This window comes from Pangasianodon hypophthalmus, chromosome 1 (assembly GCF_027358585.1).
Source record: "Pangasianodon hypophthalmus isolate fPanHyp1 chromosome 1, fPanHyp1.pri, whole genome shotgun sequence".
In the NCBI taxonomy this organism is placed as follows: Eukaryota; Metazoa; Chordata; class Actinopteri; order Siluriformes; family Pangasiidae; genus Pangasianodon; species Pangasianodon hypophthalmus.
Window position 1 is genome coordinate 5,492,397 of NC_069710.1, and position 26,080 is coordinate 5,518,476.

At 39.3% G+C, this 26,080-nt stretch overlaps 1 protein-coding gene across 10 annotated transcripts in view; it reads left to right on the forward strand.

Moving 5' to 3' along the window:
* The window catches only part of ptprma (protein tyrosine phosphatase receptor type Ma), a 196,970-nt gene that overhangs the window by 112,955 nt on the left and 57,935 nt on the right, over positions 1 to 26,080 (forward strand). For all 10 annotated transcript variants that reach the window (XM_053236401.1, XM_053236410.1, XM_053236422.1 and 7 more), the window contains exons 8-13: positions 6,576 to 6,884; positions 7,734 to 7,843; positions 12,340 to 12,541; positions 12,711 to 12,813; positions 20,797 to 21,070; positions 24,635 to 24,671. In XM_053236401.1, the coding sequence (XP_053092376.1) occupies positions 6,576 to 6,884; positions 7,734 to 7,843; positions 12,340 to 12,541; positions 12,711 to 12,813; positions 20,797 to 21,070; positions 24,635 to 24,671 (1,035 nt within the window). The remainder of the gene's footprint in view (positions 1 to 6,575; positions 6,885 to 7,733; positions 7,844 to 12,339; positions 12,542 to 12,710; positions 12,814 to 20,796; positions 21,071 to 24,634; positions 24,672 to 26,080) is intronic.

Here is a 26,080-nt window from a genome sequence, read left to right on the forward strand (position 1 = left end):
CTCTGTGATATATTTTAATAGAGATGACCTCATTGGCCTCATAGATGCTCTGGTGAGGTTGAAGGTTATCCACCAGAGTAGTGTGAGTTATTGGTGTGCTCAGTGTACTAGGCATTTATGAGGAGAGATTTTAAAAAATGGGCTTTTCAGGGTTATGACTAGGAAAGTTTTTCTCTCGCTCGTTCTCTCTCTTTTTTTTTGCAGCTAATCATGTAGAATTTGCCAGTGCATACTAATTATTTTTCTAAGCTTGATCATGTTTAGGATAACTCTCATTGAAGGATAATATAGTTTCGGTGTTATAGTACGTTCCGACAGGACAGTCCAGTTTGGCGTGATATAGCGTCAAATTCACAATGTAATGTTTTTGTCATAATTTTTTCAGCAAGTGACCCATACTTTATCCAGGTACTCACACTGAATTTGGTTATCTTTGTAGTACCAAAAATCACCAAATAGGGACAGAATGGAGAGAAAATTGGACAACCACCAGACAAACAAACAAATAAAAAAACAACATAATGCTAGCTAGCTAGAATCACTTTTCTGCCATACAGTATGGTACAGGAATTTTTAGTAGTGTTTGAGTACAATGAAAAACAAAAAACAGACACAGTTTCTCAACTGTGGGTATCAATAGTTCTGGATTCAGATAAGTAACTGTGCTATGTGTACCTCATTTTCCAAGTCACTCAGTCCTGAATGGAAATACTTCTCTTGTCCATTACCGCAGTGAGCTCTTTCTCAGATCTCAGGATCTCTGTAATGCACAGAGTGTTTCATACTCATCGCCGCTTTTCAAAATCAGCAGTGGAATTTCACCCGCTCACTCTGCAGATAGCACTTTCCTCTCCCCAAGTCACCTCTCAATCAGATCCATTGCCATCATCTCACAAAAGCAGCCGGCAGCCATTACAGGGCATCCAGGCCGACCTCCTCTCACATTGGCACTCTTCATTTCCGCTCTCACACTACACGATATAGCACTATGCTCTTATCGATGTTTGAGATGGAGATATGAATGAAAAAGTGCATTGGAATGAAAAGAAAATCCCCGGATTCTCCATTTACACTACTGAATTCAATATTTTAAGCAGTTTTTCACTCTATTCTTCACCAGGTATTTTTTTTTATTATCTAACAGATAGCCTTTGGCGGCAGAGCCTTGATTCATTCATCATTCTTACATCTTCTTCAGTAACCCCTTTATCCTGGTCAGGGTCACGTTGGATCTGAAGACTCTCTCAGGGAAAACTGTTTGTGAGGCAAGAATACACCCTGAATGAGACGCCAGTCCATCACAGGGCTCCACACACAATAAGTCACTCACTCAACCACAGCTAGGGTTAATTTTTCATATATAGCCAGTTCATATACAGCATGTTTTTGGTAGGTGGAAGGAAACCAGAGAACTCGGAGGAAACCAACGCAGGCACAGGAAGAACTCTGACAGTAATTTGTGGATCCTGTAGCTGCGCCACCATGTTGCTGAGAGATTTGATTATTAGCTCTAAATGGCTGAACTTCATGTTCCCTTTTCTCTCTGCTTGCATATATACACTTTCTGATGCCGTTAAAGACATGAAAAATCAGGACCCAGTTGTACACCTTTTCATGTGGACCCCTTTCACATAGCATTGTGCAAAATAGAGAAAGACCTCCACTGACTTCACGAGAAATTGAAGTCACCAAATCTACATGTAAGCACTTCTTTTTAGATCCTCCCACACCAACATGACAAGCTGAAGTCATTTGCTCTGCTGGCAGTGTAATCTACGCTTCTCCTAACCTTGTCAGTGGCAGTGAATTATGCATTTAAATGCAGCTCAGTGTTCGGATCTAACAAGCAATTTGCATGTCTCATCTTATAGATCTCTTGCCAGCTGTTTCATTTAGCCTGTTTCACTGTTGTAGTCTGATATAATATAATGTCTTCTCTAGTCCCCGCAGTCAGAGATGATGTTTGTTGCCATTCTGTGCCAAAAGCATTTCAAAGAGCACAAGGCCTGGCTCTCATGCTGGGAGGCTTTCTCAAACCCTCATCTGACTGTAGTCATGGGCTCTTGTGGAGTGCCATCAAAGGCTGCAGGAACAGAAAAGGCATTGTTTACATTTTCCAATCATGCACCTGCTCAGAAAGCCATCTCCGTTCTTTCAGCATCAACGTCTCTGTTGTGATGGAAGAGGCTGTAAACCCACGGTTGGGCTTAGTTCAGTGGAGACACTTCTTTCCTTGTGGCGTAACAGCAGGCAAGGGAACTTTGAGTTCCTTTGTGTGAGGAAATTGTTCCTCTATAAGAATTCAATGAACACAGGTCTTTTGAGAAATATGTCGCTGATCTCTTGAGATTGGCGTTGTTGATTACTGTGCTCTGAATGAATTATACCATGTTCTTTTCTCCCTTTCGTGTGAAATATTATAATACAGCCTGTTCCATGTGTGCAGATGACAGCAGTTACCTTAATCAGACTGTAGTCTAGCAGCTGTGAATGAGATATGTGACCTTCACTGATATGATGCAGTAGGAGAACTGTTTCTCTCCTTCATCATTCTTTCTGTATATCTTTTTCAGTGCTTTAAAGACACCTATTGAGTGGTTTCTTCATGTCTGCAGGCTTTTGCAGTATACCTGAACAACAACAACAATTAAAGTACATTTTCTGATACAAACACCAGTTAAACTTACCCCAGGTCTGTATATGTGTGTATATATAATACACAGTATTGCAAAAAGCTCTTGTATTTCTCCTTTGCTTATTTTCCGTACTTTCAAATTTATTTTGGGGCTGAAATTAATGGATAAGAATAAAGCAGGACGACAGGGCAATCAGCAGGTTTTTCCAGGTGTTGCAGTTTAAGACTGTTTTAATCACCCAAAATGTATTTTTCCACATGTCGATCATATTTTTTTATCATATCCTTTTATGAAAACAGAATAAGTTTCCAGAGCACAAACCTTAACCTGCGAAAAGAGGATGTAGATGCCTACTCTCAGGTCAAAATGTACTGCAGGGGGCATTGTTTCAATATTTGGATTCATGAGTATTTGATTTGTAGACTTTGATTTGCAGAACAAGTAGAAACAATTAAAAACAAGTCAAGTAATGTGTACAAAGAAAAGATAAATCAAAATTTTGACATAAACATGGCATTCCAGGAGTGCCTTGGACTAGAGCTGCTTCTTCTCATCTCTGAATGGAGAGGAGCCAGTTGAGGTAGTTCCTTACAAGGGCGCCTCCTAGTTGGCTCTTGCTAGAGCTATCTCAGACACATACCACTGGATGGAGACTCCCTGGCAAAGACAGGACCTGCTCGAGAGATCTCACGGTTGGCCTGGGAATGTCTCGGGATCCCCCAGACGAGCTAGTATCTATGGCTAGAGATAGAGAAATCTGGACTGACTTTCTCAGCCTGTGGAAGGAAAATAAATGAATAAATGAATGCAACATACACTGACCCTTCTAGTAGATGTATTTGATGCCGTTTTGGAGTTGATTAAATATTACCTTGAATGTGATTATTGGATTACTTTCACCTTTTTTAATTAGAGTGCATGGTTTTAGTGATTAATGCCATGTCCACTCATTACGTTCTACCTACACACTACAAATATCCCCCGCAACACACTCTCCTTCAGAGCTTTATTACAAGGACACTAATTAAAGTTTTCCATTTCTAACCTCTTGTTTTAATCTTCAGGTCCCACATGCTCTGAATAAAAATAAAATGCATTTTATCTTGTGCGTTGTGACTTTTTTACCGACCCTGAGAGAAATTGGCTCTTCTGATGTAAAGCTTTTTACTCATTCTGATATATATTTTCCTCATTCTGATAAGGAATGTGAGGAAGCACAGTATACGTTAGGGCAAAAAAAAAGAGCCAAACCCAAAATGGCTATGTAATAGTTATCTAATGCAGGTTTTGTGTCTAGAAGGTGTGTTAAAAAGCCATTGCTGTTTCAGAAAAGCATCAAAGACAGAATGAAGTTTTTGGCAGAATATGGAAAGTTTGATTCAGAGTGGTTCAGCAGAGTTGTGCGGAGTGATGAATCATGATTTGAGTTGCATGGTGATGCTCCAGAAAGGTGTCTTCGAAGATCTGGTAAGAAATACGATAGTGAATGCATCTCTACCACAGTTAAGCATGGAGGAAGAAGTGTCATAGTGTGGGGAGCCTTTTCAGCTGCTGGTACTGGTGAGCTGCTTTACTGTGAAAAGTCAGTTAATGCTGTGGAATACAGAAGAATATTGCAGAAAGGCTTGCTTCCAGCAATTGAAAAGTTGTTTTCTAAAGAGGAATGATCAGACGTTATTATTCAACAAGACAATGCACCTGCCCACACTACAAAGTCCACCAAAAAGTGGCTTAAGAACAAGTCCATCAGGCTCATGTTTTGGCCTGGTCAGACTCCAGATTTGAACCCTGTAGACAATATTTGGTCTCACATTAAACACAAACTAAACCGGGAAACATTTTTCAACTACTCATCAACCGTGAATCCTTCAACACTGAATGGAACAACGTTGACTCTTCTTTCTGTAAAAAGTTGTCCGCAAGTTTACCCACAAGGTTTAAACATTTAAATAAATCAAAGGGAAAAGCTATCCCATAAAAAGTTAATTTATCTATTTGTTTAATTCTTGCTAATTTCCTGACTAGTGATTTGTTGTTAAGACCATTAAAAGCTTAATATTTTGCCATTTTGGGCTTGGCCCATTTTTTTTGCCCAGTAATATACATCACGTGAGTCCATACTGTGGATTGTTTATTCCTTTTTATGGGTTGTTGGAAAATTGTGAGAGGTTTGTGTGATATAATTTCGCCTTAAAGGTCTGTCCCTGTGACAAAAAACTTTTGAAAGGGAGCAGGAGGCTGTTAGATCTCGTCAGTCTTCATCAGGGTGTACTACTAGCACACCAGATTGCCTGACCGGTGCATCCCATTGTCCTTAGAAATAGCAGCCTATATGAGAACAAGATGCCCTGCAAGTAGTGTTTCAGAGCTAAATTCCTTAGAAATGGTCCACAAATTGAAGCCGGGATGGAAATTGATCCTATTACCAGACCTGAAGTTCCTCTGGGAGCCTGTGCTGGGTGTGTGCAGGAAGCATGTGTCTCTCATTAGACCTGATGGGGAAAGAACCTGAGCTGCTTGTCTGCTCAGGAGAAGTTCTCTGCAAATGAGTTCTGAACCCTAATAGGGTTCATCCAGCTGGGCCTAGAAAGGGGAGATACTCTTATTGTAGCAGCCTGCCTCAAACCAACAGAGAAAGGATACTGTAAATGTGGTTGTACTGCACTCATGCACATAGTGAGATTAAGAACAGTTGTTTAATGTCTCAGTTTAAAGTTTGAAGGTTGGGTTGGTGAATATGAACTTATATCTGCAGTGATGCACTGTTTCGGTCACCTTTAACTTTTATGTCACTACATTTTAAAATGGCTACTTTTGCTCAGACACATTTCCCAGACACTTTTGTTACTTATTGGTATATTAACTCAGTGACGCTCATTCTCATGCATTCGTTTATCTTCAGTAACCGCTTCCAATGGATCTGGAGCCTATCCTGGGAACACTGGGCGGGAGGTGGGAATACACCATCGATGGAATGTCAGTCCATCAAAGGGCATCACACATGCAAACACACTTATTCACACTTAGGGGCAATTTAGCATAGTCAATCCATCTACCAGCATGTATTTGTGAAGTTGGAGGAAACTGGAGAACCCAGAGAACAACCACAAGAACATACGGAAAACATTCAAAATGCCACACAGACAGTAACTTGATGTCAGGATTGAACCAGGGATTGTGGGAACATAATTCTCACCTGTCCAATAGTAGGTGTCTTGACTACTCTAAATTACCCACAGGTGTGAATGAGTGTGTGAATGTGTGTACATGGTGCTCTGTGATAGACTGGCATCCCATCCAGGGTGTATTCCTGCTTTTTGCCCAGTGTTCTTGGAATGGGCTTTGCAGCCACCACCTCCCTGGTCAGGATAAAATGTTTACTGAAGATCAGTGAATTGTCTATAGAAATTCATGAATTATATACATATAAAATGTGATTAAAAAAAGATAGTCAGTCAAGTGTGATGTTACCAATAATGATTTTTTTCCACATGTATAAAATAAGGAAAAATAACAAGAAAAATGAGATGACATCTGTATGTGCATGGTGGAATGAACATACAATTTGCTCTGTGCATATAAAGCGATGTAAGTGTAAGTAAGTGTGAGTGTGCCATGGAACAATATCCATCATCTCTGTCTTTCACTGTACCATAAATAATGAGATTATTAGCTACCTAGTTTTCCTAGCTGGCAATGTAGTGCATCTTTTGTTGATCTAAAGTTGATTATACATGTGCTGTAGTCAAAAGCCAGACATTTTGGATAAAGTAGCATAAATATAGTTTTTTTTTTATATAAAAGCACTCAAATAAAAAGCAGATTTATCTGATTTTATTCCTTAACCTGCACTGTGTTATCAGCATTTATTTTATCTACTCAGTCTGTTGTGTTTTAGTAGCCCAGTAATAAATGATCTCTCGCTGTCTCCTCTCTTAGACCCTATGCACGGCCCTCGGAGGTTGGAGGTGGTGGATATCAAATCCAGGCAGTTCACTGTACGCTGGGAGCCATTCGGCTACAACGTGACCCGATGCCACACCTACAACCTGACAGTGGAGTACCGCTACAAAGTGAACGGCAAGGAGGAGACACGAGAGGAAGTGTGCTACGAGTTGCAGAGCCCGACCCCGCAACACACCATCCGCAACCTGTCGCCCTACACCAACGTCAGTGTCAAGCTGGTGCTGCGAAACCGAGAGGGTGAAAAGGAGAGTCAGGAGCTGGACGTTCTCACAGATGAGGATGGTGAAGTGTTTGATTAAATTTTTTAATTTGATTATGAAATTTTCATATCATTTTGTGGTAATCTGTTTGAAATACCATTTTAGTGGCACTGGTGCTTTATTTAGCTTCCTCATTCTCTTTAATTAAGATACGTTTAAGAGTTTGGATTAAATTTTTAAAAGATTAATAGTAACTGCCTGAGTTAATGTATTTTATATTGATTGAACTTTATCCACTGAAGGGTTTCAAAGGGCATCGGCTTCCCATCTAATTCATGGCTGGATTTTGAGTATTTTGAATGTATGAATAGCACCAATTACGATAGCAGCTCCCTGTTGAGCATCTTAGCTATACAGAGAGAACGAATGAACAATGACCTTTTTCTTTGATTACAGAAATGAAAACTTCTGCTTCTTCAATTTTTCATTTCTGTTGTATTTGTCCGTGCTGATCCATCCTTGACCTGAGTGGTAGTTTGTCTTGCCGTGTTGTATATGCTGTGCAAGCAAGACACTTTCTTTTGGTTCATTTTAGCCTGTTATGAAACTGGGAAGAAATAGTCTGTTAAGACTGAGAGTCTGTAACAAGACAACAAGGTTATCCCAAGGTCAGAGTAAATATGTAGTTCTTTGGAGTGAGAGCTAAAAGAACTTTGACTATTTGAATATTCTGTTTGACCATGAATTATGCAGTTATATGTAATAATACGATCATACCTTCAATTGAAAAGACTTATTAAAAGTGTGAAGTTGTTTGTCTAGCATATGGTTGTACAAGAGTATTTTTTAGAGCATGAGAAGATGTCCAGATACATCATTATGAAACAGTGTGAGCAACTGAATACTGAATATTTATTTCTTTGCATTTCAGTACCAGGTGCCGTGCCCCTTGAGTCCATCCAGGGAAGTACATATGAAGAGAAGATCGCCCTCAAATGGCGAGAGCCCATCCAGACGTACGGAATCATTAAGCAATATGAAGTAAGTCTTCCCCAGCCCAAACCACTTCCCATGACACATTCATCTTCAGCCTGCCATGCTGCCTTCAGCACTTCCATCCTTCATTCACTCCAGGATCTTAATTGACTAATAAATCTAACCTAATAACCATAAGCCTTCAATGCTCAGAAGCTTGTTAACACAATCTATTACCAGCTGAAGCTCTGTGATAGGGCTAATCCGACCACAAAACTGCCGGTGTGCAGTGTGATATCATCTCCATAAACTACACAGTGTCACATTCACTGTCTGTCCCATTTTAAAGTCTTCCTAACACTTGTAATGTAACCTGACCATCTACCTTTAGCTCATCTACTGTCTGACTCTGGGAAATGTCACTGAGGGTCAGAGCTGTATATTTCAGGGAATGAGGTGAAAGTAAAGATTAAGGAAAAGAAAGTTCTAGCACGTGGCACATTGAAGACAGTTTACTACTCCAGTGAAAGCATGTAGAGATGGTGTGCCATTACCGCATGTGCCGTCTAGGAGGTTTTTAGTGTTTCATTTCAATAAAAACATAAGCACAGAGTGCAGACTGCATACCTGAGCACTACGGTCACACATGACCTCCTCCAGTGGAATATGGGTAAACACTGGGCAAGATAAGACATTTCAAAATGAGCATCTGAAATGGGCACTTAGATGTTAAGCTCCACATGTAAGTGTTCCACACTGGATACTCTTCAGAGTACAGTCTCCTCATTGTAAAAGTTTGCCTTTCATATTTTTAAAAGTGTAGGCTTTATTGTACGTTATTTGTCATGTTCAACTCCGTGTGCATCTGAGGACCATATGATTTGATGCACTCTTTGGAACTCCACACAATGCAGCATTCAAAAGAGCCATTGTAGCAGTACTTCATTTGTGAAAATTCACCCAATTAAGCTGTCACGTTCACATTATGAAATTACATTCTGTCATGTCTCTTGCCTGTTAGACCGTGTCACGAGCATGATCCGCTCCAGTTTTAAAGGAAAAGGGATAAATCAAGGCTTTCTGCCTCATTAATGTCTGATAGATTTATGCCATTACTATATTTCACGACATTTTAGTTTGATCATAAAATAACATTTTTGGCCCAAGAACCATTTTGTTGTTTTTCATCTGATTTTAAAAGTTGATTAACTTAAGAGCTGATTGTACTATGATTAGCTTGGCTACTTATTTAAAAATTTTTTCGTATTTCATATTGATTAAATTAAGAGGTATGTAGCTTGGTATCAAATTCCAGGATCTTAAGCTGTATATGGTTAAAGAATTCTTTGGTCATGAGTTGAAATTGGCGAGCTTGTGACACGCCCATTTATTTAGTGCCATTGTGACTAAAGACAGCTGACGAAAAAATTCAGAAATCAGAATTTTTTTATTAAAATCCAAAAGCCACCAACAGGAGGACAGCATATGATGACAGGGCAGCTACAAATATGGTAGTAGCAATGAAGAATTACAAATGAAACATGGCCTTTAAAAAAGGAGTGGTTTGTATAATTGTTGAATTTGAGCAAGTAATCATTTAAAATACTGACTTGCTCACATGAATTACTATAACAGTGAGTTGCAAAACTAACACACATGCTAATGGACAGAAAAATTAGCCTTATTAGCTCACATTAATTAATATAACAGTGAGTTGCAAAGCTTCCACACATGCTAATGGACAGAAAAATTAGCCTTATTACCTCAAGCTAACTAATAGGTATTTCATGTTGTTTTCTTTAATTATACACAAACAGCTCCAAACTCCTGTTCTTTGCATTATAAAATGTGTTTGCTACTTTTATACTGAGGGCTTGTTTGTGTGTATGCAACCCCATTTTCTGCATTAGCCTGGATCACATTGACTGATGATTTAAGCAGAACGTAGTAATTTTCTCTACTCGCAGGTATATCCTTAAAGAATCTTCACCTTATATCTTGCATGGACAACATGTTATCACACTGTCTGTTATAGTGTCTTATAGTGTAACTGCTATAATCGAACAGTCACAATCCTGCTTTAGTAGATACATAACGGTTCTCTCTTGTGGTTTTATGCTGTAGTGTCTGTAGTGAAAGGCGTCTGAGGTGAGCCTAGCCATCTATATTGAAGTCAATAGCACTCTAGGGGTTTGGGAACTGATACACTTGTTAATGGAGAAGCTCCCTTAATAGAAAGATTTCAATGATTCTTTGTTGTAACACACTCAGAATAGCAGCATGTGTTTTACTGAATTTCCACAGACTCATCTCTCCTTGCCAGAGCATAATTCAGATGCCTTCCATACAAATCATGCTGGAGTTTATGAAACCCTTTTTTGGACAAGCGCTCTTTTTTTTTCACCACACCAGTCCCCATTCATCTCCCAGTTCCGACACATCTACACCAAAAGGCTCTTTTTCTGTCTATGAATGGCTGCTTGAAAGCCTCCAGATGCACAACTGCACCGGAGTGTAATGGAAGGAGGCCGACTGGCATTTCACACCTGACAGCTACTATCCATGCTGCCCATAACTCCCTTTGTGCTCTTTAATTGGAAACAGAGTGAAACCATGATGGAGAGGCCACCCATTAGCAAGAGGAATGATTTATTTAAATGTAGCTTTTAACCACACTGATAAAGTTACATTAAGGAGGACATAACTCCTCATACATGACCTGTCTCTCTCTCTCTCTCTCTCTCTCTCTGTCTCTCTTTCTCTCTCCATCTCTCTGTCTCGCACTCTTCTCTTCAAGAATAAAGAGAACAGTATAATATAGACTGAAGAGCAATGATATTTCCAAAGAAAAATGAAGGCATTATTATTATGAGCACTAGTTTGTCCGCTGGGTGTTTTTTTTTTTCTTCGTGGCCTTAGACTTTTCATGCTTTGGGCTTTCAGGTTGTTTGATGTATCTAATTATAATTAGACAGGGCTATCTTCATTTTCTGCTGTCAGACATTATTCTGTTCAAAGTAAAGCATCATTTATAAGCAAGTTATCTGTGTAGTGTATATATTCAACATTATACCATAGTATACTATAGCTATGGAAAATACTGAATACTAAAAGGCTGGCTGGTGTCCACTATATTCTTATATTGGGACGCCTTCAATGTAGATCTGGTCGCTGATCTAAATCAGTGCTTCTGATACTATCATGTAACAATAGCAATGGTAATAAATAATGATTTAGTTAGGCAAGTATACTAGTTCTTTTGCTATTTTGCCACTAAACAAAACATGTTATTTAACAAATCATAATAATTACACAGAGAGGATGATTTATAGGCTACTGTGCATGGGAAAGTTTTAATCAAAAGCAAGAAGAACAGAGCGAGATAACACCATCCAAGACATAACTATAACCACACTCATATAAGAACAATTAATGATTTAATATGTGGGGTAAAGGACTGGATGTTAGCTAAATAAGATAACAGTAAGTTTGTTAATTTTTCATAATAATTCATCGGTTTTTGAAGCAGCAAGACATGTACAAAGCCTATTATCTTAAGTAGCATCTTAAAGCCCCATTCAGATTGGACTAGTTTAACATGGGGAGGTGAGGTAACTATTACCAGAGTTTCTGTAGGATTTAATCCCATCCAAATGCATCATTACACCTTATTTTACCTCCTATAAAATAATGAGTAGATATAACCCCAGGTAATATAGTGTATGTCCCATCTGAATCGACATGTTTGTAAATATCACATTATATTCTGTGGGAAAAAGAAAGTTTTGCACTTTTTCTTCAGGATAAAGACAATCCAGGAAGTGCTTTTCTCTATCGTCTCCTGGAAAAAAGCAAAACGAAAAAAGCAAAAACAAAAATGAAACCAAGTATTGACCAAGTTTAAAACACAGGAAAATAAAATAAAGATTATGTTTAAAAGGGCTCATCAGAGAAGTGATGCTTTCAAGGGGTTTTATGAAAGCTATTGCATTCCAGCACAGGTCTATAGCCTACAGACATGTTATGTTCATGTGACCTAGTACTGATCAAGCTCAACTTGCATAGCCAACAAGTCCTCCAACAAGTGGATAGATTAAACCAACCACCTTGTATTATAATGAGGTTTACATAATATGCATGGAATTTTTATTGTGACAACCATGCATACATCATGAAGACATTCCCATCTGTGATTTATGCAGAGATCGCTTATCCCATGCAAATCAATCTTAATTAATACAGATGTCTTCTGGTAACATTACCTATCCAGAAATCTTATCCTGTCCAAATAGCACTGGTGGCTTTTTGATACTGGGTAGCTTTGGCAGGAGTTATGTCTAACCTAATAACTATGTCCTCAATAAAGAGAAGAATATTACTATAAAACCATGAGACATCACAGTATGCTGTGAGTAATTAAATTGGGCATTGGATAGCATCCCAACATTCTTGTTGAATCATAGAATTTTTGTATCAGCATTCAGGATTTATGACTGTTATGTTTGATCATGTTTATGAAACCCTGACTAACTGTACTGTTTCTCTGTCTCTTCCTCCCACAGATATTCTACAAGGCCGTGAGCTCCTTTGACCCAGAGTTCAACCTGGCCAATCAGAGTGGGAAGGTGTTAAAGCCCAGTAATGAAACATCTCACGTGTTTACGGGGCTGTACCCAGGCTCCACCTACTCATTTACCATCAGAGCCAGCACTGTCAAAGGCTATGGTTCTCCGGCCTTCACCCAGTTTACCACTAAGATCTCGTGTAAGCTTATATCTTAAGGTTATGACTGCTGGATCAGTAGAGACACATATAGTGTATATATGAGTGTGTATGTGTGTGTGTGTCTGTGTGTAATGTGAATGAGAGCAGTTTGTTTTCATGCTGTTAACTGTCTGTGAGTGTATGTTTATGTGCATGCTCTTTCTGACAGCTCCGCACATGCCTGGCTATGATCAGGAGACACCTCTCAACCAGACGGACAGCACTGTAACAGTCTTGCTCAAGCCTGCACAGAGCAGAGGGGCACCAGTCAGGTAGGTCAACTTTCTAAACACACAGACACACGTTACACACATTAGCTTCCGCACACAGACATTCCGGTTTAATATTCTCTTTGTGCCAACACAAATGCTATGCCTGATTGTGTCTGTGATGGTACATTGAAATGTTTGTTTTTCTACTAACCTATGAAGCCAGGCACTGCATCTTTTCACAGCACAGCTGAACACCCTTGGAGGAAAGCGCTAGCTGCCCTCTTCCGTATCCGTGATATCACAGACACATACAATTAGCCACCCTCCCACCCAGAAAGATTCCCATCAACAGGATTCAGACTCATGATCTCCCAATGACACCTTTCTGTTGCACCACTCGAGAGCCCCATTGGAATGTTTCATGTACACCTGCAATACCATATGTAGTGTGTGTCCTCCCAAGGACATAGTCCCTATATAAGCCTGGACATCAAACCCAAATACTACTACCAGTGGTTAAAATCTTTAAAGGCAGCGTAGGTAAATTTTAATTTCTAGCCATACTCCCACTCCTTAATCCTTAAAAGATAAATCATAGATTTTTGTTGCATGTTAGACCTTTCCTGATTATTTTCACTTTTGATTCTCATGCAGTTTTGCCAATTTCCTCGTGCTTAACAATTCCCCGAATATGTGCATGTGTTGTGTTTGCATCAATGTAGTCTACTTGTATCTGCTTTCAATTCCCTGTTCTGGTGTGCGTGAATATCTTGGATGCTTTGTAATTGTGGTGTATTTGTGTCACATGCTCAAATTCCTCTGAATCACCATGCTGCTAGTCAGCTGTGGTTCATTAAGGACTCTCGTTTAACTATAACCAAACCACAAGTACTCACACATTGCGAAGTCTTGCCATTGTTTATCCCTGTGCATTGCTGATCAGAGAATTATGATTGGCTTCCATTATTGACCTCTGCTTCAAATTACTTCTTCCACCATTTAGTCTCCTCTACATATAGCTGTTTGCCAGTGTGTTTGACCCCATGCCGGTTTACTACGAGTCATCTCAGTCTTCCTCAATTCAATCTGTCTCCCCTTCTTTTACTATCTCGCTCTGTTTTTGTTACCTGATTATGACATGATCTTTCCTCTCTAAGAAATCACGATTGAAACAATTGGAAGCCTCCAGTGATTTAATGAATGATGGAGCCCCAGATGCACATCTCACTCTATTGAACAGTATTACTGATTAGCCTCTGTGCTAACGAGGCACTCGGCAGGCAGCCTGCAATCCACTGAGTCCATGCTCGGCCTCTCTGAGAGGCTCAGTTGAATTATTCTGCTCAGAAAGTGCTCATGTTTTGCACTGAGCCAAAAGTTAGTAGAACTTTTTTATTAACTGTTTTCTGGTAGAAGGCTTTTGTGGTGGTTGGCTTGGATCAGAAAGGCACTTTAAAATGCATCAGCATGAATAACCCAAATGCATTTTTTGCACCTTGTGCTTTGTCATGAAGAGTTCAGAGTGGTACATGGACTCCCTCGATGTCTGCGGTGGTTTTAATGGAGATAGACAGAAATCTGACTAAAGGCGTGCCATTCTAGACAGCACTTTAAAAGCATAAAGGCAGATTTTGAGCTCCTTTCTGTATCTGTGCCAACACTTCTGAGAGAGCTGTGATCCTTTTAGAAAGTGATTCTAAACCTTGCACTCCTTTATATTGTTGTAGTAATGTTAAATTCACACATGCTATTATTTCTGTCAGGAGTAATAGCACCTTAGAAATGTGCTAAAATAAAGCATTTCTGGCATCTTCCACAAATCTGAGCACACATGCTGTTCCTCTTGATCTTAATCGAAGGGGGATGGAGTTTCACCAGTCATCAGCTATGTTGTCACCCTGTCATTGGCATCAGTGTTGTCGTCTTAATTACCGTTAGCAAGTCTTAATGAATTGCAGGCCTTGTTAATTACCCCATAAGGCCAGCTTTTGTTTACCGCTAGTGTGCCCCAGTCGTGTTTTTGCACATCAAGTGAGGATTTGGCTTGAGCTTATTCTGTTCCAGACTGTTTGAATAACTAATGTGTCATGGCATTATGTCCATCTTTACTATGGCAGAATGAGGACAGAATCATACTGATGATCGAGAATGTGATGAATAAAGAAAGACAAGTTGATTTTAAAGCGTTCTGCTTTTTGTTGTTTTGAAGTCAGTAAATTAATGTGAAGTGAGCAGCGTTACTGGCAGAGCAGGCTGCAAGCAGAGAGAGGGGAATGTTATGCGAAAATATATAACAATAGAAGGCAACTAAAATTAGACTTTCATTGGGTTGTCATGAAAAAACCTGGTTCATTGAGCTCAGAGAAGGAAATGACACTGTACAGAGAAAGGGAGACAGAAAAAAAATGGGAAAGACAGAGGAAAAGGAAGGAAGTAGAAGTTGATGAAAAGCAGCAGATTTGAAAAGAGTTCTTTTTTATGGTAGCATTTTGAAAGCACTGAAAAGCACTGGGTTAGTTTTATTGTGTGTATGGAAGGCAAAGTATGTGAATCAAAAAGGCGACATAAAGCTAAATTTTAAAGAAAAAAAAAATTCATCCAAGAGCTTTATGTGGTAAATTTGCAAACAGTTAGTTTAACCCCTTCAAACCTGATTTTTTTCTAGATACTACAAAAAAAATTACTTTTTTCCTACAATTAAATTCTTGACAAATAAGATACACAAGAATAACAAACGTGCATTTAATTTTTTACAGATCCACTGCAGTCGATTTTGGTTTTCAGTAGTTGCAACATGGCTATAGCTTTTCTGTGTGTATTTTTATACGTTGCCCAGAACCATTCAGCGAATTTCTTCTTAATTTATACAGTTTGATGAAGAAAAATCTGCAAATCACATGTTGTACTTTACATGGATGCAGTGGTTAATAAATCTGGTTGTCAACTCCAGTATAGAAGATGGCCTTTGTTGTTCATACTTTGTAACTACTCTTAATTACATGATCCCCATTAAGCTCATAGAAAACAAGGCTTATAGGACCATGTGTTTGTATTTCAAATAACAGATGTTTCACTATGATACTAATCAGAGAATGCATTGATCATAATGTGTCAGCTTTTAAGAAGATTTTCCCTCAGTAAGGATGCGTAGGAGCAAAAAATGTTCCTGACTTAACTGAATATGTGTTACTGTGTGTAAACTCTACTTGCCAGCTTTTGCTTCATGTCATCTTCCCGCTGTATTTACGTGTGGAATTCACCCCGAGCCAGTGCCCAATGATGAGTTACATTTTGATGTCTGGTCTGGCAGGACTACATACAGGCTGGTACAATGGCCTACACCAGCGGGGGAAAGCTCTTCATGTAGTCTAAGAGGATTAGCTTTTCCGTCTGTCACTCACATCGCTCTACACTAATGTTTCCGTCTCCCACGCTGGGCACGTGGTGGCCTCACACCGCCCCCACAGCCTCGTGCCAACACCAGTCCTCTTTGCAGGATGGAGAGAAAGGATTCACAAAGCTCTGTGCTAGCATCACTACAGTCACTGAAGGAAGCCGGTTTTCAGCCAAGTCCAATGGAAAAGAGAGCAAGGAGAAATGGAAAAAGAGTACGCTAAGCTTACTCGCCTATTTCTGGCAACAATTACTCCTGTAGTTTTCTGGATTGTTCTTCCACTTTCTTCCCACGGGACACCATGTTCTTGGGTCTGATCTTTTTTCCACAAGAATAGGCATATTTTTCACAGTAGAGTAACCTGGCAGTGTTTGAGCAACAGTTTGCGGAAAACAGTAAATGTTTCTTGTTTTACTGAAGTCTCTAGAGGGAGACAATACCATGTAATGGCAAAAGAACATGAGACAAGTAGGTATAACTGAATAAGTGCCAGCTATTCATTTATTTCTCTTCAGTAAGCTTTTTATCCTGGTCGGGATTGCGGCCCAGTTACACTGGGCACGAAGCAGGATACACCCTGCATGGGATGAAAGTCCATTGCAAGGTGTTACTGATAAAATTATTTATAATGTTGTAGGTATTCTTTGTTTATATGAGTGGGTAGTGTTGTTGACTCACAGCTCCAGGGTTCTCTGTTCGATCCTGAGCTTGTGTTTCTGTCTGCACAGAGATTTGTGTGTGGGTTTCCACTGGATTCTGTGGACTGGCTATTCTAAATTGCCCCTAGGTGTGAACGAGTGTGTGAATGTGCGCACATGGTGCCCTGATATACACTAGTATCCCATCCAGGGTGTATTTCCACCTCAGAACCAGTGTTCTTCAATTAGACCGGATTCACGGGGACCATTAACCTGGACAAAGAGCCTTCTGAAGACAAAAGAATGGATGAGTTATGTACCTTAACTTCTTTTTCCACACAAAAACCATGTGTTATTCTCATCCTCTGCTCTATCTTTAACCCTGCTCCACACACATGAAATCCGGGTCTCAGTTCAGACCATGCCAGTTGGGTAAAAGCCTGTGTTTGGAAGTTGATCACTTGACCTTAGAAAGAGCTAATGGTGTGAGCAGGATTAATTGGTGTGTCCTGGGGCCACTGGAACAGAAGTGCACTTTCTAAACCCCTTTCATTGAACCGAGCCTCTTTAATGGCCTACCAGGTACTTCTTAGTGTTGCTGTTAGTTTTTTAGGGTTTGTTGTGTCTGCTGGACTGATTGCCTCTCAAAACACCCTGTCACACTTCCGTTGGTGTGTGTAATGACTACAACAGTGCATGCTAGCTGGATGCTTTTTCGTTCCCATGGCTTCAGTCTGTTATGTGTTAATTAGTGAAACGGTTTCTGAGGCTGTGCTGCTCAAAGGCCAAAAGTGCTGAGTAAAACAGATGAAGGTGATGGATAACTGTAAGGAGAGTGGGATATAAAGCCTGAGACCCTCCTTTTGAGGGCATGGGAGTGTGTGAGAGGAAAGCCAGTACCCCAAGGCCCTGTCCAACCTCTGTAAGCCAATTAAATGATAAGGTAAAGCTAAAACCAATCAGTGGTTCTGGAAATGGTATTTCCCACGGTAGCTGCATAGATGCACTGTTAATAGCAACAAATCGCTCCTCGAGATCCCATATTGATTGTTGTGAAAGAGACAGTGCAAAGAATTTCCTGAATACAATTCAGGGCTTACTATCTCAGTCAGACAAGGATGTATGAGGTAGGATTAATGTCTGGGGATTTTTTTTCTCTCTCTCATTTATATGTTTTTAAAATAATCTTGCCTTCACAGGCCATCAGATTGTACTAACATATCAGTTATGCTACTAACAATTCAAAAGTATTCATCTCATATGAGAAATTTCAGTCACTTCAGTATTATATCATAATGATATTCAATATTATATAACCACACAGTGATTATCCCCTAAATTTTCGCCATGCAGTACTGTTGGTAAAATCCATCCGTAATTATTGCACTAAACCATCAACATTTTGGGAACCATTTTTAATAAACGTGTGGGGGAAAAAAGTCTAATATTTGGATATGTGCTTGGTTTTTTTTTTTTTTTTTTTTTTGAAAAACTAGTATAATTAAATTTTGCAGTTAGGGAAAATATCAAGCTTGTTTGTCTAGTGCACAATTAAATCTGATTTAAAAAAAAAAAAAAAAGGTTTCATAGTTAAGTTTCCACATGGTTAAAATAATATTGTTTTTAGATTTAAATTCCAATTCCTTCCTTTTGTATTTCATCACACTGCATTTACTGGGAAGGGTCTCCTGCATGGCTCCGCCTGGTTTACTGACTTATTGAATTATATCATGTTTGTGATATAATCAGGCAGTATGAGGTATTAGCATGGGTTTGCTCCAGTGGATGGAAGTGATGTTGGTTTCTCTGTACGACAGAAGAGCTGTAAATCATCAGTGAGACAGACTTGAACTAATGGCTGGCCTTTAAAGAGGTCCTAAATCCAGAGGAAACACTCGTCTCCTCCTCTCCCCTCTCTACTCTTTCTCTCTCTTTCATGAGAGCTGCTTTATTCTCTTCTACTATAGTCCTTGTCCTGGCCTTTGTTCTCTTCAATGCAGTACAGTAATTAACTTCATATTTCTCACTGGCCATTACTGCTGTATTTAATATTTCATTACATTAGATTTTATCATTAAATAGCAGGCATACAGCATTGTATTATTGCATGGCAAAAGGGCAACATGCACAGAGTGCTGGGAATTTCTTTTATAATGAGCCACGGCTGAATGTGCAAAGCATTTACAAAATGCAGACACTAAAATCTCTGATTTAGAAGGATTTCATTCTCATTTTCCTAAAAAATTAGAAACTATTAATGTTTATATAGCAATAGTTCTATTGTTCTACTACATTTTAGTAACTGCTATAATAGATAAAGAAGTTCAGAAGAATCAACTTGATTGACATAAACAAGGATTTGCTGTAAAGATATTCAATCCTGTCACTGCTTTTGTATTGTGGGTCACTTATATTCACATGGCTTCAAGGTTTTTCTAGTCTTACATGTGCTTTCAAATCTATAAGCTATGATAAAACATGTCTGGGAGATATAATACCAAAGCAGTTGCTCGTAATGCAGCAGTCCGTGTAAAAACACAATTAGGACCCGACTTTGACCGTTTACATAGTTTATTGTCTTTTAGTTGTAGCTGAGCTCCACTTACTGTTACTAGTGACAAAGGATTTATCAGATAAACCGTTTTGTTTAGTGAGTAAATGCACAAACTGTTCAAACTAGCAACTATTATCCATGCATGACAGGCAAATTAGGGATAAATGAAAGACTTTTGTGTAGCTGTTGATTAAATTTTCTAAGTGAATTGACAAAATGCATGCTCTATTTTTTAAAGATGGCTAAGTTCTCTTTATTGCACTGCTTGTTTAACTAATTTTCTGCATGGCTCAATTAATACCTCCTCATGTTTGATGCCTCTTTAGCATCCAGCTCAGTTTTTTGATAATAGATCTGAGTTGTTTGAAATGTTAAAGAGTGAAAGAAGTCAAGGTCTGGTCCTTTTCAGGTTTTCATTTTTCTTTCGTCTGAGCTGGAGAAGAAGAGCCGGTCTTATTCACGGCTCCACTGAAGTTTTGTTCACCTTTGCTTTTCTGTCCCCTTTCCAATAAAAAGACCTCAGTCCAACCTGCCTACGAAATCACCTCCATTTCATTTTGTCTCGGCATCTCAGCACCAGCCAATATCCCCTCTATTGCAGTGGGAAAGACCGGGCTTTTGGGCTCAGGCATGTTTGATCCGCTGGGCGAATAAACCTATTATACATCCAACATATCATATCACCAATCTCCCTCTTTGTTCCTGGGAACAAATTCATGTTGATCTTTTTCTTATAAGTTGACCATCATTTCAGCTTCCTGATGTGAATTTTCTGCTTTGCTTTTGTAGGCTCGTTTTGTTCGCCTTTGTAGACTCAATATTCATTCCCCACTGGCTGAGTTCAGCAGTCTAATATCTGGAAAGAGGAAAGCAAGACTACTGTCTCATACCAGAGGCTTTTATTCTATGCTGTTTAAATCCTTGCCATAGATGGTACTGGCCCTGGGATAGCTACACTTGGAATTAGAAAGTAGCCTGCTTCTCAAAAAAGTTTTAGCTTTTTTTAAACTCACCCTAGGTTCGAGACTTTAGCTAGTTAGTAAAAGCTGCACAGACTCAACCAGAGAAAAACACATCACTAACAGTGATACTTTCTCACTACTGTCTCAGATGAGCTCCAGACACACTGTGATGTGCTCTCTCACTGGTTAATGGTGCTCATTATCTTACACTGCATGTTCTCGTCAAGTCTTACACTGTGTGATATGTTTTACCTTTATTACAGTTGTAGTATATACCACTAAGCATCATGAAAATATGGAATGTATGTTGTTAGTAAAACATGTGTTTTGATTAATACATAACTTACAATATAAAATGTCATTTCATTTAAAAAATAATCAGTTCATTGACTTTTCCATAACAAAACCATAAACTTGATGTCCTATATGTTTTCCTAATTTTAGAAAAAAAAAAAAAATTCACATTTTCTCCTGTTCAATCCTGTGTTCTTCCAGCGTGTACCAGGTAGTGGTAGAGGAAGAGCGGCCACGCCGTGCGCAGCGCACTGCTGAGATTCTGCGCTGCTATCCCATCCCCATCCACTTCCAGAACGCCACTGTGCTCAGCTCACCGTATTACTTCACCGCAGAGTTCCCAGCTTCCCGTGTCCACAGCCCTCTGGCTTTCACAATCGGAGACAACAAAACCTATGAGGGCTACTGGAACGCCCCACTGCTGCCCCATAAGAGCTACAGCATCTACTACCAGGCTGTCAGCAAGGCCAACGGGGTGAGTGTGGAGAAACCAAATGTGTGTGCGTGTGGTTCTGATGAGCACAGACTTTATGAGTAACCTCTCAGCTCACTGATGGCTGGATCATAACATGCTAGCTTAAATAATGTTAACATAGACACATCTGCATCTCACTGAGCTTGTGGCTAAAAGTATGTCGAGTTCTCTTTAATTATATGCTATATATTAGCCTATGATATTGTTGAGTTCATATAGTTTTTAGCCTATTTGACTTAACGCTTTAAAAACAAAATGAGCCTACAAATGATGTCAGTGTTTTCTGTTGGTGAAAAGTTCATATATTATTGTATACATATTATTAATGAAACTAATATTTGAATAGTTGGATTGTTCTCAGAAAATAAATCTGTACTTAGGGGATCCATGGAATTTATTTTACAATTAAAGGGGTTTCTTGGTGTAAAAAAAAATTGAGAACCCTTGACAAAGATAATTGACATGAGCATAAAACAGTAGTAGGTCGTCATTGCATCAAAAGAGGAAAAAGTGGGATCAGGATATCTTTTGTTGGAAGGGATAAAATACAATAATTTACAACATAAGAACTGGATAAAGCATTAATATGGTTTCGTTAAAAATGATGGATGAATACCAGAACTTACAGTATATATTGCTCACTTGATAATCGCATGTGCTCAGTTAACAGCTGCTACTGTTTGCGTAGTTTAAATATTTATTGTTTCTGTCTCTGTCAATGGATTTGCAAGAGAAATTTGTTAACTGAGACAATTAAAGAGGGTTTCCACCACTTCAGAAAAGGCATTTTCTCCTCCATTAATTCAGGACCCAAACGTTCTACTACACGTTAGGTAAATTACGCATCTGAAGTTTTCTCTGTATATTCTTCTTCCTCTGGCGTACATCTTTGGAGAACTGAAGTCCAGTGTTTCTCTGACTTTTACTATGAACAGTCTATAGTCCCAACCCTAAACCAATTAATTGTTTTTTTTAGATTTTAATTAATATTGTATTTCTTTTCAAATGAAATACTTTGTTTTTATAAAGGCTATTTCCTCAGTAACTCTAAAAGGAACAGAGTTTGCAGTCTTATAAATGAAATAAAAAGCTTGTCCTAGACATTGTGGTTAGAATCCGAGAGTAAAGGGCCCTCCTTGCCATGACTCCAAATATTTTGTAGATGATTTGCTTTAGAAACGCTTCGTTCCACTGTGGAATCAATTTGTCCCTGTATGAACAGCGAATCAGAGACAGCAAGCCGTGGATTAGTATCCGATAGAGGATGATTTGTGATATATCACTAGCCCACCAGCATGCTTCGCCATCAAGCCCTTTTCTATCAGCAGACTGATATGCTCAATTTAGAAATATTGAATTTCTGATTGTTAAAGGGGAATTTTGCACCGACAGGACAGTGAAGCTGGCAGAGGCAGATGAAACTATCAGTGAGGGGGAATGCTTTCATAGCAAGCCGCTCAGTAGTACTGTACAAGGCGGCTATTCGCAACTGCATTATTAACACTCCAGTTTAATTGGAAATTAGAATTATCAGCCATCTCCCTTTTTTATATGCAAATTGACCTTAATGAAAAGCCAATCCTTTATTCCAATGCCAGCAAAAGAGAGCGAGGCTCAGGCCATTAGATAATTCACCGACTCTAATTGGACGCACTCGGCCTGCAGGGTATGAGTGGGAGTGTGTGTGTGTGTGTGTGTGTGTGTGTGTGTGTGTGTGTGTGCGCGCGCTCTATTTGCTGCCCACCTTATGGCACCTTACAGACACACATCCCTCCCTAATGACTGTATTCATGGGAACATGTTGCCAATGTGATTCAGATTTTAAGTTTTTAACAGGGTGTATTGGAGACACACAAGTCCAAAAAGATTTTTGTGTGTGTGTGTGTGTTCAAGTAATTGTTACATGGTGACATTTCAGAAAGAAGGCAGCTCTGTGCAAATTGCTCACAAGCTCCCGGGTTCATTCTGTAAAGAGTCTCTGGGTTCTACTGCCAAACACTCACACTCTCCTGCCCTTTGACCCAGACTGATTGGGAAATGGCCCAGTTTTAACAAGCGAGGTGAATGTGTATAGTCTAGTAACTCAGTCTAGCTCAGTGCCATTCTGCATTCTGTTTCTCAGCACCAACCATTATATGCAACTCCTTCAATCACCTTCCACACCTTCCTTGCAAAGAGAAGACTAACTTGCTAGTACAATCACAAGGGTACATGTGTGAACAGAAGCTGATACATTCATTGAAACAGGATTATGCCTTGATGCATCCCAGTTTCCAAAAACAAGCCAGTAGGTGGATTGGCGATTCAAAATTGCCCCTAGGTGTGAATGAGTGTGTGAATGTGTGTATGTGGTTGTCTGTGATGGACTGGCATCCCATTCAGGGTGTATCCTTGCCTCACACCCAGTGTTGCCAGGATAGGCTCTGGATCCAGTATGGCCCTGACCGCTTACTGAAATGATGCAAAGCCCAAACATTACCAGAAGAGCTATAACAATAACGTACTTAGTCTGAACACACTATAATATAAATGGCTATGTTTGGAACCATGCTTTATTCATGTTTGGCCTCCTCCTGCTGTTCCTCCAGCAGTCCTGTCTGAACCCATTCTGTCTGCCCATGTGGGATGTGTTTGAGCATCATTTTTTATGATCAGAACTTGTGGCCTGCGTGCTGCCGTACCTGCTCCTCCTTATCCTGCCACCAGCCTCAATAATTCACCGCCCTATAGTTTAATTTGTCATCTCTTCAATAATGCATCAGGCCTCACAAGTGCATTTTGCTGTAATAAAGCTAAAGGGATTAAAACCAGCTCTTCCATCACTTGCTGCCTTTTGAATATTCATGTTCCCAGTTTCTTTTTGTTTGTTCCTGTTTTGTAAGACAATGAATGCAGCTCCATACACTGTCACTGCTTTGTCTTCTTTTCGTCTATTGTTTTGTCTTGTTTTGAAATGTCAGGGGAAGAAGCGCACAGATCCTAGTTTGGAGCTGCTGAATTTTGTGTAAGGAAGATGTTTTTCTTCCTCCATTTTCACACCTCCATTGCTAGTGATGGACTAGTTCTTGGCTGCAGTTTTTGCTCATTTCAGCTGCTCTACTACACGCCACTGAATTCAGAATTAGCTTTTTTTATTCGATGCTCCTCAGCTGTGCTGTCAAACACAATCCAGGAGTGGATTTACAGCAGCTGCAACTCCTATATGGCCTTCCACTCCACTTTCAGACTCTATAAATAGGACACAAAATTTTCTTAAGCAAAATTTTATCCCCATATGCGCCAGAGAATTGTAAATAAATCCGTTCATCATGTGTGGATTTACACACCTTGCCCATCAGGCACATGAAATCAAGATGCTCCGCAGAGTATAAGGGGAGAAGGAGACAGCCATGAAGGCTAATGTGTTGCCATTTTTCTGACAGAAAAAATAACATTTCTCTTTCTCTCTCTGTCTCTGTCCTCACTTTCACTTTCTGTGTTTTTCTCTCTATATGTCTTTGTCTCTTTCTCTCATTCTCTCTGTCACTCTCCCTGTCCTTGTTTCTCTGTCTCTGTCTTTCACAGGAGACAAAAATCGATTGTGTTCGTGTGGCCACTAAAGGTAGGACTGTCTTACAATCATCATGTGTGAAGCTTGATTATATGTTCCTAAATGTGTGAAAGATGTCCTGATTCTTTTCGCATGTCTGCAAAAAATCTTTGTCATCTCACATGGATCTCACGTCTTACTGAAGCTTACAGATTCTTGTATATGACAGTTCAATATCTGTGCTTCAATGCTTCAATACCTAACTCTTATTAACATCACTGACTTATAAAATAACACAAGGTGTTTCACTTATGTATTGATTGCTTACATTTTCAATTTCAGAACATCAGATACTCTTAGGAATAAAAGACAACGAGGCATGCTGTTATAGGAAAATAATCTCCGATGGGGTGGTGTGATATGGTCCAATGCAATGCTGAGTTAACGTTACTACCCCAAAGTAGATTATTTTCCAATAACAGCATGTCCTAAATTGCTTTATTCCATTTATACCACAGCGATTTGCCAATTTGCCAAATTCCAAAAACATAACTGCTTGTGTTACCAAGAAACCACAAAGCACAAAGTGGTTTATCCTGAAAACTCTGCTGTGGCAGAAAATATGCTGACTGTTAGAAAACACTGACACTGGAGACTCCTTTCATATGTAACTCCTTCTAAACGTCTCCTTCCAGAAACCATATCATGTATTTTAAATCCATTTATTATAAGCCTTAGATTATATGGATGTAGATTATGTATGTAGAAGTCCCTGTGTATGAGTTACTATAGAAATGATAACGTATTAGAAAAGCACATTGATATAAACCTGTGATTTAAACTACAGCTGGCATTACAGTCAGAGTTGCTGTTATAGAAAGTTAATCACTTCCGCCACTTAGTGCTAAACATATCAATTAATATCAATTAATATCTGTGTAAACCATTTAAAATCATGCTAAATTGTTTGAGATAAGCTGTATACACACTTCCATCCATTCCTCTTTGTCTACAAGATTAAATGTGATGCTAATTCAGTAATCATAGTAATGACAATAATGAACATCAACAGTAATGAATGTTTATTATCATGTCTGTGATTATAGCATCATTACACATTTAATTAATCTTAGATGAACTGATAGAAGTGTACATAAAAAGGCCCCTTAGCTTAGATTCCAGTACCTTCCTACTTATGGCTTCAATCAGTGGCTTGATAATGTAGTCAGAATCCTATACTGTAGCTAAAGGAGAATGAATGTGAGCGTTAGCCTAGCTATAAAGACAGGCATATTGCTGGAGCAGAGTTTAATGGTGCTGTCGGGAAACACTGCTCCTCCTGACAGATGGATCATAGCTCTGCTGAAAGTTGAAGCATGTTTGATTTCGGGTCCCAGAACTACTTGGCAGTGGTACAGTCCTGACCTCCCGTGGACCATTAGCAAACACGGAAGGCACTTAGGAAGCCACAGGCTCATCTC